This window comes from Pteronotus mesoamericanus, unplaced genomic scaffold, assembly GCF_021234165.1.
Source record: "Pteronotus mesoamericanus isolate MK-2021 breed Mesoamerican mustached bat unplaced genomic scaffold, CSHL_Meso_final scaffold_99, whole genome shotgun sequence".
Classification (NCBI taxonomy): Eukaryota; Metazoa; Chordata; class Mammalia; order Chiroptera; family Mormoopidae; genus Pteronotus; species Pteronotus mesoamericanus.
This window is the reverse complement of record NW_026555330.1, coordinates 3672933-3685561: the sequence shown is the minus strand read 5'-3', so window position 1 is coordinate 3685561 and position 12629 is coordinate 3672933. Positions and strand designations below refer to the sequence as shown.

General features: G+C 43.7%; 1 protein-coding gene across 1 annotated transcript; it reads right to left on the bottom strand.

Annotated features, from left to right (window-relative positions):
- Positions 1-2875: 2875 nt before the first annotated feature.
- NHLH2 (nescient helix-loop-helix 2) lies at positions 2876-3283 on the bottom strand. The gene has a single exon (XM_054564757.1). It carries the CDS (start codon positions 3281-3283, stop codon positions 2876-2878), a length of 408 nt encoding a protein of 135 aa, XP_054420732.1.
- Between the last annotated feature and the right edge of the window lie 9346 nt (positions 3284-12629).

Below are 12629 nucleotides of genomic sequence, written 5' to 3'. Positions count from 1 at the left end.
GAAAGGAATTTGGATCTTTGTCTATGCCTGCCCTGTGTCCGACCCCACGGGCGAGGGCCTTAGTCTAGGGAGGTGAGTTAGGTTCCTCCTGAGGTCAATGCCAGAATTGTGTTGGGCAGTTGCAAGCTGAGCTTATAAACCAGGAAAGGGAGGCCGTTGGAAGGTCTCCAGAGGTTAGAAGTTGGCTTCATTTCCTTAGCATTGAAGCAAGGCTGATCGTTCCACCCTGTAATAGAGCAGTGCTAGGAAGACTGGGAATAGCCATCTCTCCTGTCCTGGAAGTGGGAAGACCTGCCAACACACAACCCAAAGGTAGCGTGTGTCTGCAGGCTGGCGTCACCAGCCACACCTGCGGTGACCAGGACTCCGTCCAGATCCAAGGCCAAGGAAGGCACCATTGCCTTTCACGTCCTGAGGGCTTTCCTACTGCGCACCTCCATCCGAAGAAGAGAGCGAGGCCTCCCTTGTTAGGTTTCTGAGAACCTGACTACAAGACACCTGGGTGAAAAGTGAAAAACGCCCCTGACCCCCAATATTTCATAGGCCTGAAACCAGGCATCCACATAATTGCATTTTTGCTCTCTGCAACCAGAGATTTGGTGTGATGTGGACCCGTAGTTCATAATATTATCTGTGTGTGTGTAGCTTTTAAGTTATTCCTGTCTTCTGCTTGTAGACAGAATATTTCACAATTTTATACTAACTATAAGCTTTTGTAGATGACATTCTTCATATCTAAAGGTTGGCCCAGGGCTAATTTTTTTCTTGCTTGTAGGTATCATGTCCTGAATCTGTCCCGGTTAGATGTTTGAGGGCAGAGTAATATACACCTTGTTCTTAACAAATGCCGTGAGGACTTAGAGTCGTCATCCTATCAAAGGCCTTCTTCTCACAGAGCTACGTGACTCAGTGCAGGGACTTAAACTCCCTGGGCCTCAGTTTCCCTACTCTAATTCGGAGAGTTTGAGTTAGTTACTAAGTTTCCTTTTAGAGCAGAAGAATCCATGATTCAAGTAATATTTTCATATAAACACTGTAATTTTGTCCTTATTGAGAGAAACATGATCTATGGCACCATCCAATAGGGGGTCATCTATTTAGATCAACGTTCAGGTTTAGGAAGAGCATCTAATATCTCAATTCCTAAATATGATAAGGTTTTGTTTTGTTTTAGTTCATTTCTGAGGAATTGAGTCCATTAATATATTTCATCCTCAGCCAGCATGTTCATTATTTTTTTGACAGTATGCTTAAAATAAAGGAGAGGCTTTATTTAATACCTTTATTTATATGCAAAACAGCGCACCATTCATGAGATATGAAAAACTCGTCAGATAGAAACCAGATTATATCTATTTTTCACTACAAAATATTGCATTATATAAAGCAACAGAGACACAAAAAAACCCTGAAAAAGACTAAAATCTTTGGATAGCAGATGTGGTTTTCTTTTTTCCCTTGTTTCTAAAATACACTCCTTGTTTTAAGAGTTTCACAGCTGAGAACATGAAACATTTTCAGGTTATAGACTTTTTTTTTCTTTTTTCTCTCTTTTTTTTTTTTTTTTTTTTTTTTGGTTGTCACAGAGGAAAGTAGTTTCTGAATTTTTTTTTTTTAGGAAAATAACTTAATTTCCTAAAATCATCCCACACACAAACATCACACGCACACAAAGAAGCTACTCTCCTTATAAACAGTTTGTAAAGTACTTTTTAGACGTAACTACAGAGTAACAACACTTATTTTTTTAAAAAACTATAATAGTGAAGTGCTAGTGTTGCTGATCTCACAACAAAAGGACCTTTCAAGAACAAACATCTTAATATATAAAATATGTTTAGAAACAGGGAGAAGTGGGGAAACTTGTTATGCAAGTGCAATATAATTAGAGCCAAAAGAAAGACCACAGTATAATCTCAACAAACACGTAGAAAGTTAGACGTAATTATTCCACAGGAAAAAGTGTAAACACTTGACTAGAAATAAATTGGCACAGAGTATCCAAAGTAAAATTATCACCACTCTGAAAAATAAATGTCTTGGAAAAAATACTCTACTCCTTCTAACATAAATAAAAATAGGTTGTCTTTGTCTAACTGCACCTATGGGTCCACATGTTTAAGGTCACAAATAGATGTTTTTGGGTATATAAAGGGGCACTTCGCCTGGAAAAGCAGTCAGATAGATATGAAGTTTTCCATTGAAATACGGATTTTTCCAGTCTACATTAGCGTCATACCTCAAGGTTCAAATCTCACCAAGTTTAAATCTTACCACAACATGTCTGTCTGTTTGAATGTATCTTTTTAACTTTACCAAATATGCAGGGTGTGCCCGTGATATTTGGATTCTAATCTAATCTTTCTTTACACATCGGAACAGAAAGTTTCCTATTCCGCCTCAGTGTGCCTAAAATCTCTACACTTCCGAATGTTTCGTGATTTGTTAATTACAAAAATCCAAATAATTTCAAGTGATGAGCCTGTACTCACTCCGAGGTTTTCTGCCTGCATTTTTTTCAAAACTTAAAGATTCGTGGGACATATAAACTAAGGAGACGCCCCAGTCTCCAGTTAGCTAAAGCCACCGCCCTTCAAGGGACCGTAACACTGGGAGGGAAGGCCTGGGGGCCGTCCGCCCGGCCCGAAAACTGCCCCCGCCAGCGCCAGGGCTCCCCTGACAATCCCACCTTCCAGAGTCGTAAAACTTCCCCCGTCGCCCTGCTGATCCCAGAGAACGCAACACGTAGAGAACTTCTTCCCGCGTCCAAGTCTCCCGCTGGGCAGCCGCCTCCACCGCCAGCCCCGCGGTGGCCTCCCGGGCTGGTCCCGCTTCCCGACGTCCCGGCCCGCGGGCTCCCGCAGCGCGCCCGACCCTACACGTCCAGGACGTGGTTGAGATAAGAGATGTAGCAGATGGCCAGGCGCAGGATCTCGATCTTGGAGAGCTTCTTGTCCGGGGGCAGCGTGGGCAGCAGTTTGCGGAGCTCGGCGAAAGCCAAGTTGAAGGCCTCCACACGGATGCGCTCGCGGGTGGCGTGGGCCGACCGGTACTTGGCTGTGGCGCGCCGGCGACGGCGCTTCTCCTCGCGGCTCAGCTGCTGCGGGTGCGGGTAGAGCGCGGCCCGGCTGCTGCCCTTGCCGTCGCCCTCGGCCTCCTCCACCTGCTCCAGGTCCGACACGTTGCCCAGCACCTTGGCGTCCGCGCCGCCCAGCGACTCCGGATCCGAGTGGGCCGAGCTGGGGTGGTCCGAGTCAGCGGCTTGGTCCGGACTCAGCATCATTTTGGAGGCTGAGGGGGAGTCAGAAGAGCAATCAATAAAAGGGATCAGGGTCTTTTGATCGGAGCGAGAGCGGGGGAGGGACTACCCCGCAGGGCCTCCGCGCGTCCCGGCCGCCTCCCCACACCAGGCCTGCGCGCTCGGCGGAGCTGGCCACACAGGGAGGGCGCGCATCTCTCCTCGTCCAGGCCGCACCCTGGGCCTCACACTTTGGCTTGCAGGAGGCGAGGCCCGGCCCGGCCGGCGGGCCTGGGCTGGGGGACGACCGCAAGCCTGCGAGGCCTGGGTTTTGTGCCGCCTCCGGCCACAGACCAACTCCGCCATTCTGCCCCCCTCAGTTCTTCTCCTTCGTAGACAAATGACTCCGAAAAACGAACACATCTGGGTTTTACGAGGGGCAGGGATCGCCCACGGGCCTCGCGCTGGTCTGGGGTGCGGGGTGGAGAGTGCCCGGTGCTGGAGAGGAGCCCGGACTCGCCGGCGCGCAGACGGGGAGCAGACGGCCCGGGGCGCGAAGGCGTCCCCAGCGCCTCTCCGAACTCATAAAGAAATGGCTAAACAAACGGGGAGGCTCCTTTCAACACAACAGTCACTCTTATGCCCTCGCAGGCCTCCGAAGCACCATCTGTCACGCAGACAGCCACACACATCGGGGACCCAGGGACGCAGCAAAGTGGGATAAGACAATGCGCCCGGCAGCCGGCCGGCCACTCCCGGGAAAACGCGGGCTGCCGGAGAGGTTGGGGAGGGAAGGGAAAGGCAGGGCTCGGGATCGGGGTGCAGAGGAGATGGGCGCCGCGCGGGGCGCCCTGGCCCGAGCAGCACCATGGCCCGCAAAGTTCGGGTGCTAGAAGGGCCGGAGTCGAGAGCCCGCAGCTGTTCCGGGAGGCCTGGCCAAGGCCCAGCGGGTCTGTCCCCAGCTTTCCTTTAATGCCGGCTTCCGGAAAAGGTAGACCCGGTCCGGCTCCTCCCGGCGCCTAGAGAACTGGACCCTACTGCACGTCTTTGGGAAGGGAGCGGCCCGCGACCACCGGGATCCAGGGGAATTCGGGCTTCTAGAAAGGGGCGGGCAGGAGGGGAAGGCACCTGAGGGTGCCGCGCACGCCGGCCGCGGGGCCGGGAGCGAGGACCAGGCTGGGAGCCCCGGGTCCCGCGGGTGCAGCCCGAGCGACGTCGCCGAGGGAGAAATCCGCGTGGGCGCGCGAAGAGGTTTGCTTCCAGGGAGACAAAAGCGGGGATGTGCGATCCGCTCCTAGCGCCGCACTGGCTTAGGAGCGAATTTGGCTCCAAGACGGTTCATTTCCCTGCGAGGAAAACATGTCCTCTAAGGCAAAATAAAAACCAATGTTCCAAGTGAACTACATGTGACCCCCTAAGGGCTTAGAACTTGCACCTACACACTAGCTTGAAAGGGCATAAATAAATAAGCGTGTAATGGAAAATCAGAATAAGCCACTACATAGTTGTAGTTCAGGTAAAAAGTTCCTGGGTTGCCCTCAAAGCAAGCTAAATTCTCCTCCAGATATCTTTTTAAAATATTCATAAATAACACGTCGTGTATGTATTTTATTTCTTTAACAATTAACTGAAATGCATCTGTCAGTGCAATACAAACAATCTAACTTAGTTATAAGCTGGAAAGAAATTATGTAAAGGAGCCTTACCTTGTAAAAGCCTTTTCGATAATCTTTTCTCCAATCTTTTAGAGTTAAAATTCCAGGGAATGGGGGGAGAGATTCCGAAATATATTAAAAGCAGAAAATATTTATTACATTCAAATATGAAAAAGCAGCTGTCATCTCGCCGGTGCCCACAGCGAGGGACGATAATATCCCAGGATGTGGAGGATATGAATGATTGTTTACTTAGTTGATAGATCAAAAAACGTCTTTTCCTTCTAATTGTTCTCAAACATTTCTGGAAATTCGTTGTTTTTTTTCCCCCTAAACCACACGGCGTGTTGAAAAGTCTCCTGCCTTTTTTCCTCTTCTAGGTCTCTACAAATAACAAAAGAGATGCAGAGATAAACAGGGTGACATCAAAGGGCTGATTCCTTCACTTTCTAATAGCGGAAGAATCAATAAGAAAGATGGTTAAGATAAGATTCAGCTGTAGGATTCCTTTTCCTTCCCTTAATAGTGCTGAGCGGAAACTGGGAAGTGCAAGGCAGAGATGCGATCTTGCTCAGAAGTGATTTTTTTTTTTTGAGATAAGGCTTTGTTCAGCTGATGTCTCCCCAGTTCCCAGGAACACAATACTGTAACTCGGGGCTAAGCTTGCCTCTTCCTCTTCCTTCATTTACTTGTATGTTGTATAAACAGATACCTATGTCCAGTTTCAAAGACTTTCAAGGCTCAGTTACATCTCCCACCCCCACCCCCTCCTTTCTTTACCTTGTAGCAAAATATACATAGTCAGTGGCTTGGAGATGCTTGGAGAAAGGTTGGTGAAAAGTGAACGTCTCCCGAGGAACAGTGACAGGGAGGCAGAGAGCCGAGCCGGAGGCAGGGATGCGCGTGGCTTCTTGGCTCTCCTGGTACCAACTGATTCAGCCTGGAGATGGTGGAAGAGATAAAGGCTTAAGAAGGGGGATGGAAATTTTTTTCTCCTAAATTGATATTTAATGGGAAATCCTATTGGACAGAAACCTGGACATGAGTCACTTAATTGGACTTGACATCTGTCACAGTGTTGGAGTTTTCACAGCCCAAATATTTTAGCAGATCAGATTCCCACTGAATCTGTGCCATAAAATATAACAGTTGAAAGCAGTCCATGATAGAAGCCTGCCTCTAAGCAGAATCTATAGCCAGAATCAGACTACTTCTCTTTTTCAGATTATTGATGCAAATAAACAACATATTGACTATGGAAAAATTCTCCTAGCATATTACAAAACCAGTATCTTTCCCTTAATGTGTAGGAAAATATTTGTGTCCAGAACATGGAAAAACATACTACATATGGTACTATAATAAACATTCAGATATGCACCGGCTACCCTTTTTTAGTGATCATTTACATTTTAAAAGGCACTTCAACAAGGCTTGATTAAGCATCTTCATACTTTTGGGAAATGTCCTGCCACTGGACTGATTTTCCAATATAAGATAAAAACCTCTCAATAGATTGTCCTTGGTGGAGCTGGATCAAAATCCAGGCATTATAATTGCAGGGATCACCATATGAGACTACTGGACCTTCTGAATATGTTTGTTTTTCTCTTCACCCACTCATTCGTTCAACTTAAAATATGGCATCCTACATGTGTTGATTATTGCAGTTCATTCTTGCTTATTTTAATCTGTGACGATTTCACTGTGTGGCAGTGCATTGGACCAAGATGTAAACACATACAGATCACCAGTGTATTCAGCCTGTAATGCCTTTGCCTTACATGACCCCATGGCTCTGGATTTATATGCCTTGTAACAAAAGGGAAAATCTAGTTCAATTATTTTGCACTTTATAGACATATTGTTGGCCACCATCAATTATATATTATTTGCAATTAGTTTAGCTTTTTTTAATAGGGCAAGGATAAAAGAAATAAAGAGTATTGTAGCCTTGCTCTCACCTCCCTCCCCAGTCTCTGGGGGACCATTTGTGGACAGAGGAGTCCTCATTTCCCCTCCTTGATCAATTTTGCCCTAAACACAGGTTTTGGCATCAGGAGAGGGGGTGGATCAGGCCACCCCTGGGAGTGACCGTCTGGGTTTCTTGTGGCTGCCACCAGTCCTGTGTGCCTTTGCACACATTTTTCCATGGACTGGAATGGGGTGGGGATGAGAACAAGAGATGCCTCCTCAAAAAATGGGGACCAGCACTTTCCAGCTGTGCCTCTGTCCAGGGCCAGCGTAGAAGGACATTTAAGTAGAAGTAGAAGCCAGGCACATTCACATGGCAATGGGAACAGGTGAGTGGATGAACTCGAGGTAGCGAAGATGAAGGGAGAAGGGAGGTTTGCCCGGTCAGGCTAGGAGAAGCCCGCACTACTCAGTCACGCACACATAACCGGAAGTGAGCACGCAGACGTCCACCCCCGAGACCTGTGTTCCTCACCTCCCATCACTCACAGAGGCTAGCTGGCTCTGTTATACCGCGACACGCCCTGACTACAGGTTGAAAATCTAAACGCTATAGTTCACAAAGCAGTCGCTCAAGTGGGAAGTGACTGGTATCTCTGGTAACCCTGGTACTGGGGGAAGGAGGGGTCTCTGAGGGGACACACCAGGGCAGGTTAGATCCTGCCATGGCGTGCGTGCATCTAGACACGTTCTCTTTTCCATTCAGGTTTTCTGATTCCACACTTACAACCTGCGTGTGCAAAAATTGATACCTGAGTAAGCCTACGTAAACAGGTTCACACTCAGACCCATATGTAGTCACGCCCTAGACATGCAGTCATGGGCACAAGCATGGACTCACACTCACACATGTGCATTCTCTCTTCCAGGAAAGCCTCCCTGTCCCCTGCTGCCACCTTTGCCTTTTCTAAGACCCTCCCTGGCACAGATGGTCCCTCCTTCTGTGCTCCACAAGCACTCTATTCATATCTCCCCTAGAGATGACACATTGTGTAATATTTGTGTCTCCCACTAGGCTGTGACGCTTCCAGGGAAGGTCTGTAGCTTTTTCCCAGCACGGAGGTCTGAGTCTGACACATTATATGGACTCAGTATATTTATGGTGAATGACTTTCTGTACATGAAGGCACCCAAGATATTTTAAACAGAAACACTTTCCCCTAAAGACAGACCTAGTGTCAGCTATACCAGTTTTTCTCCTTGCGAGGATAGTGACCTTGACTTCCTGGCCGCTTATGAGACTTATTGTATGTGAAAGTATTTTATAAAATACTAACCACCATATAAGTGAAATATTATGAGATATTAGAAGGAATATTAAATAATGTTATTAAGTCAGTGAGGGTTTGGTAAGCAATGATTTAAAAAGCCTGACTTTCTGGCTGTATCATATGCTAGCTGTGGGAATTCGAGTGAGTTACTTAGCCTTTCTGGACCTCAGTTTTCTATCTGTATAATGGGAATATAAAAAGTATGTTATGTTATCATGTTATATCCTATTATTTTTCCAAAGATAAACATGATCATCTGTGTAAAGGCTTAAACTAATGCCAGAACTCACGCTCCATGTTGGCTATTAATATTGTTAATAATATGGTTGTTATTCAATGTAAATACATATTGAGAGCCAGAAATATAAGCAAAATTACATGACATATAAACATATTCAGTAAATTCATCCAGATTATATGTGGGTGTGTTTGTGTATGTGCCTAGACCCACGGTCATGGTCACAAATGTGGGTTCACACTCACACATTACACGGATTAGCTCACTTTCTCTTAACCACAAAGCTATGAGGTAGGTGCTCATGTTGTCCCGTTTCTGCATAGAAGGACTGAGACATGCAGGAGATGGTAACCTATTCAAGGTCACGTAGCTTATAAATTATTGGAGGGGGCAAGATTTTAGACACATCGGCGGGGGGTCGTCTAAATTTAGAAACTACAAACACAACGTCTGCTGCTTCTAAGGTCATGGTACCCTACACACATACAGTCATGCAGAAGAATTATTCACCAAGTGAGATGCATGCTTTGAGGGAGAAATGTGCATACACACAGAACGTATATAAAGCGCCACCTTTTGCATTCAGGCGTGTTCAGTGAGTCAACACAATGTGAAATACTGCGCATCTAGCATTTTGCCAGGTGTTGTTGGATGACACAGACTTTATAATTATTTATAACTCCACTAGACAGCTGTTTCCAATCTTTTTTCTTGAATTTTGTACCCCATTGGTAAAAAATTTTGAATGTACGAATCCAGTGTATATTTATTATTAGCAAACTTTATACATGTATTATTGTACTAACGTATTTTAGTACAGTGTATTTTAAAGCACACACAGAAAGACATTTTAAAATGATGTTACACATAAAATTAATATTTATAAAATAATTTTATTTATTAACAGCACAAGGTATGATTGATAATATAAAGTTTTTGAGAACAATAGTCTTAACTTTATAACAGTCATTGCTTAGCCCTTTGTGATACCATGATTTGATGGTCTGGCTTCACACTCAATTTATTTAGAATCTAGTTTTATGACTAATGGAGCAGAAAAAAGATCTAATGCAAAATTTCAAAGGCCCAAGTGGAATTCCTCATTAATTGTGTTAAATTATGATTCCTATTTTTCTGTCTTATCTACCAAATATGCCAAAGTTTAGTTGAAAATTTGTTAGCAAATTTTAAAGTGAATTAGTTATTTTATTTTAACAAATGGTTTCAAGCCCTAAAACTGTACATGTGGAAAAATTTTAAACAGTTTAGAAAATTTTATTTTCAAGTGTTTTAAAGAGTGGTCATATATATTTAAATATATGGTATATTTCCACTATTTTGAGCAGCAAAAATCCCACAACAATAGAAAAATTTCCAGAAATCTCATTTCGAAATGTCTTCTTTGTAGTAAATTTTTGTATGAAGGACCCATGGACAAAGCCAAAGTGGGGAAGGACTGAGGGTGGGAGGTGGGGGTGGGTGGGGAGGGGGAAAATGGTGGCGGGAAAATGGAGACAACTGTACTTGAGCAACAATGAAAAAAATTTTTTTAAAGTGACCTTTTAACTCTCAAAAATACATACTTAAAGAGATGCATTGAGTGCATGTTTGTTTGTTTTTGTTTTTTAATATGCTGGTAGCATATTATTGACAGCCTTTTGTCACCAAAGAAACATCAATTTGGGATACGCATCTTAAAGCTGAAAAATCTTCGAGTGATTTGCCACATGCTAACTAGCATCTCCTTCACGGGTAGCAGGAGTTCATGGTCTCTTTCAGTTTCCTTTATTGCAAAGATTCAGGTATATTTTAAAGGACTCCTTTTCCTAAAACTAACTACCTGGCTACATTCTGTATACATCTGCTTCAACCTCCTTATGGAAAATCCTTGCATAGGAGTTTTTCAGTGAATACATTATGTTCGTGTTGGTCTCTCAGGCTCCAGACCTTATTTTTATCTGAGTTAAAGCAGCCAATTCCTCAGTGGTTAAACCTCCACACTTTTCCATGAATCATTCTTTTATTAAAGATCATTTCAGTTGTGAGTATATCTCCTCCCATACATGCTACCTATAATGCCACCTTAAAAAGAGATGTTCATCTTTCATATCATGATTGAAACAGAATCTATGAAGTTCCATGAGCTGAAACATGTTAGAAAGAGCTTTCACCCAACTAAATAGCAAGTTCTCACCACTACATGTATTGGTCTAATCCTCGTTTCTTCAGATCCTCAGCAATGCTTCTTGGGTGTCTGTCTACAGAATTTGCAACATGGAAATCCATTTTGCTCTGTCATCTTGTTGGTTTCTGTGTACTAGTTCAGCAATTACCCCAAGAGAGCTTGGCTGCTGCTATAAAATTTAAAAACCTCGAAAAAGGCTTCTAAACACTTATCATTATATTTAGTGAAATGTTTAGAAAACTGAGTATGGCATAATTTTAAGCATCACTGAAAAACTGAAGAGCTTTGCTTTTATGTTTTGGTTGCTTAACTTCTAAAGCCAGTTCATTGAAGTACAATTTATATAGAGTAAAACTCATCTTTCAGAGGTGTTTAGTTGGCAAATATGTACATTCATGCAACCAGCATAATCAAAATATAGAATATTTTTATCATTCTGTAAAATTCCATGCACGCCTATTTTTATCCATACCCAACCTCAGACAACCATTGATTTGATTGTGCTTCCTATAGTTTTGCCTTTTCCATAAAATGGAATCACACAGTATGCCGACTTTTGAGTCTGGCTTCTTTTTACTTAGCATAAAGTTTTGGAGATTCATCCATACTGTTGCATGTATCAGTAGTTCATTCCTTTTTTATTACTGGCTAAGTAGTTCATTGTATGGGATGTAGTACAGTTTGTTTATCCATTCACAAAATTAATAAACACTTGGGTTGTTTCCAGTTGGATACTAAGAATACAGCTAATAAATCTGGCGTAATCGTGCACCTAGAGCTCTTTACAAGGGCAAATTTAGACAGTTTTCTTGGGTAAGTAACTTGAGGTGAAATGGTTGGGTCAAATGATGAGTGTTTATAAGAAACTGTCAAATTGTTTTCCAGAATAGTTGTGTACCATTCTTCATTTTAATAGCAGCACTCCAGTTATTCCGTATCTTCACTAGTCTCTAATACTGTTAGCTTGTAAAGAAATATTTTAAGCCATGGGTGGTGGATCTTAGGCGGTTTTCTCCTCCTCCCCAGTTGTAGGAAACCTCTGCTTGATATTAGCTTAGGATCTTAGGCCCTTGATGATTCTGTGCTTCTCTCCCAGGGATATGTCTTCCTTCCCCCACAAGACTTCTTTTCCTCTGCCTTGGGCAACAGTCTTTGGGTCCCTCCCTCAGAAGCTTAAAGCTTTTGTACCTGACCCTCCCACCTGCCAGGTACCTCCTGTACACCTGCTCTGCTCCTAATCCTTTTCATAAGCACGCAGGAGAGATCCAAGGATAAGAGCAGGTGAAGGAGAATGACGTCCCGCGGGGCTGACACGCTAGCCCACGCTTGGCCTTTGGGAGCTTCTTGAAATTGGAGCTCTTTCTTCATCCCCGCTTGTTTCATGATCCGCACCTCTTGCTTGTTCTCTGCCACAGATGGGACAGTTCGTGTCTCCCATGGTTCCTTGGAAAGGTTTGTCTCTCTTTGGAACATAAGTTGTTCCATTGTCTTGTGACCTTAGCTCTCTCACAGGTCAAAAACAAGTCACGATTTTGTTTTTGGTCCAGACTTTTCTCACTGTTAGGTTGACAACAACATTCTTTTCAGCTTCCTACATCCTAAGTGGAAGTGAAAAAACTCCATGCTTAATTTTTAAAACTCTTGGGTTATTATGATTGCATTGAACTATCATGAGCTATACCTCAAGGTAAAAGATATTTTTAGGTTGAGTTTCATTGCTAATTAATTCACACTCTTGATTATTTTAAATTTTCGGACGAGCTCTTGCTGGATCTGTTCAGGTCACATTTTTTTAAATTAAAATATGTTCACATTCACAGGAGAATGACAGCTGCCATGTCTTTGAGCTTGCACTGTGAGTATTATGTTTAATTTATGGAATCTTTAAATGAATTATTTTTTAGCCACTTGTCTCATTGTGAGCGTTAATCTTCCAATAGCTAGATAATATAATTGCAAATCCCCTTAACCAAGCATATTCAAACTGCAATACATCACAGTGCCCTGGAACTGATTAAATGGCAGAGGCCTCCACTGCCAGCCCCGTACATTGGGGAACACCCCTCTG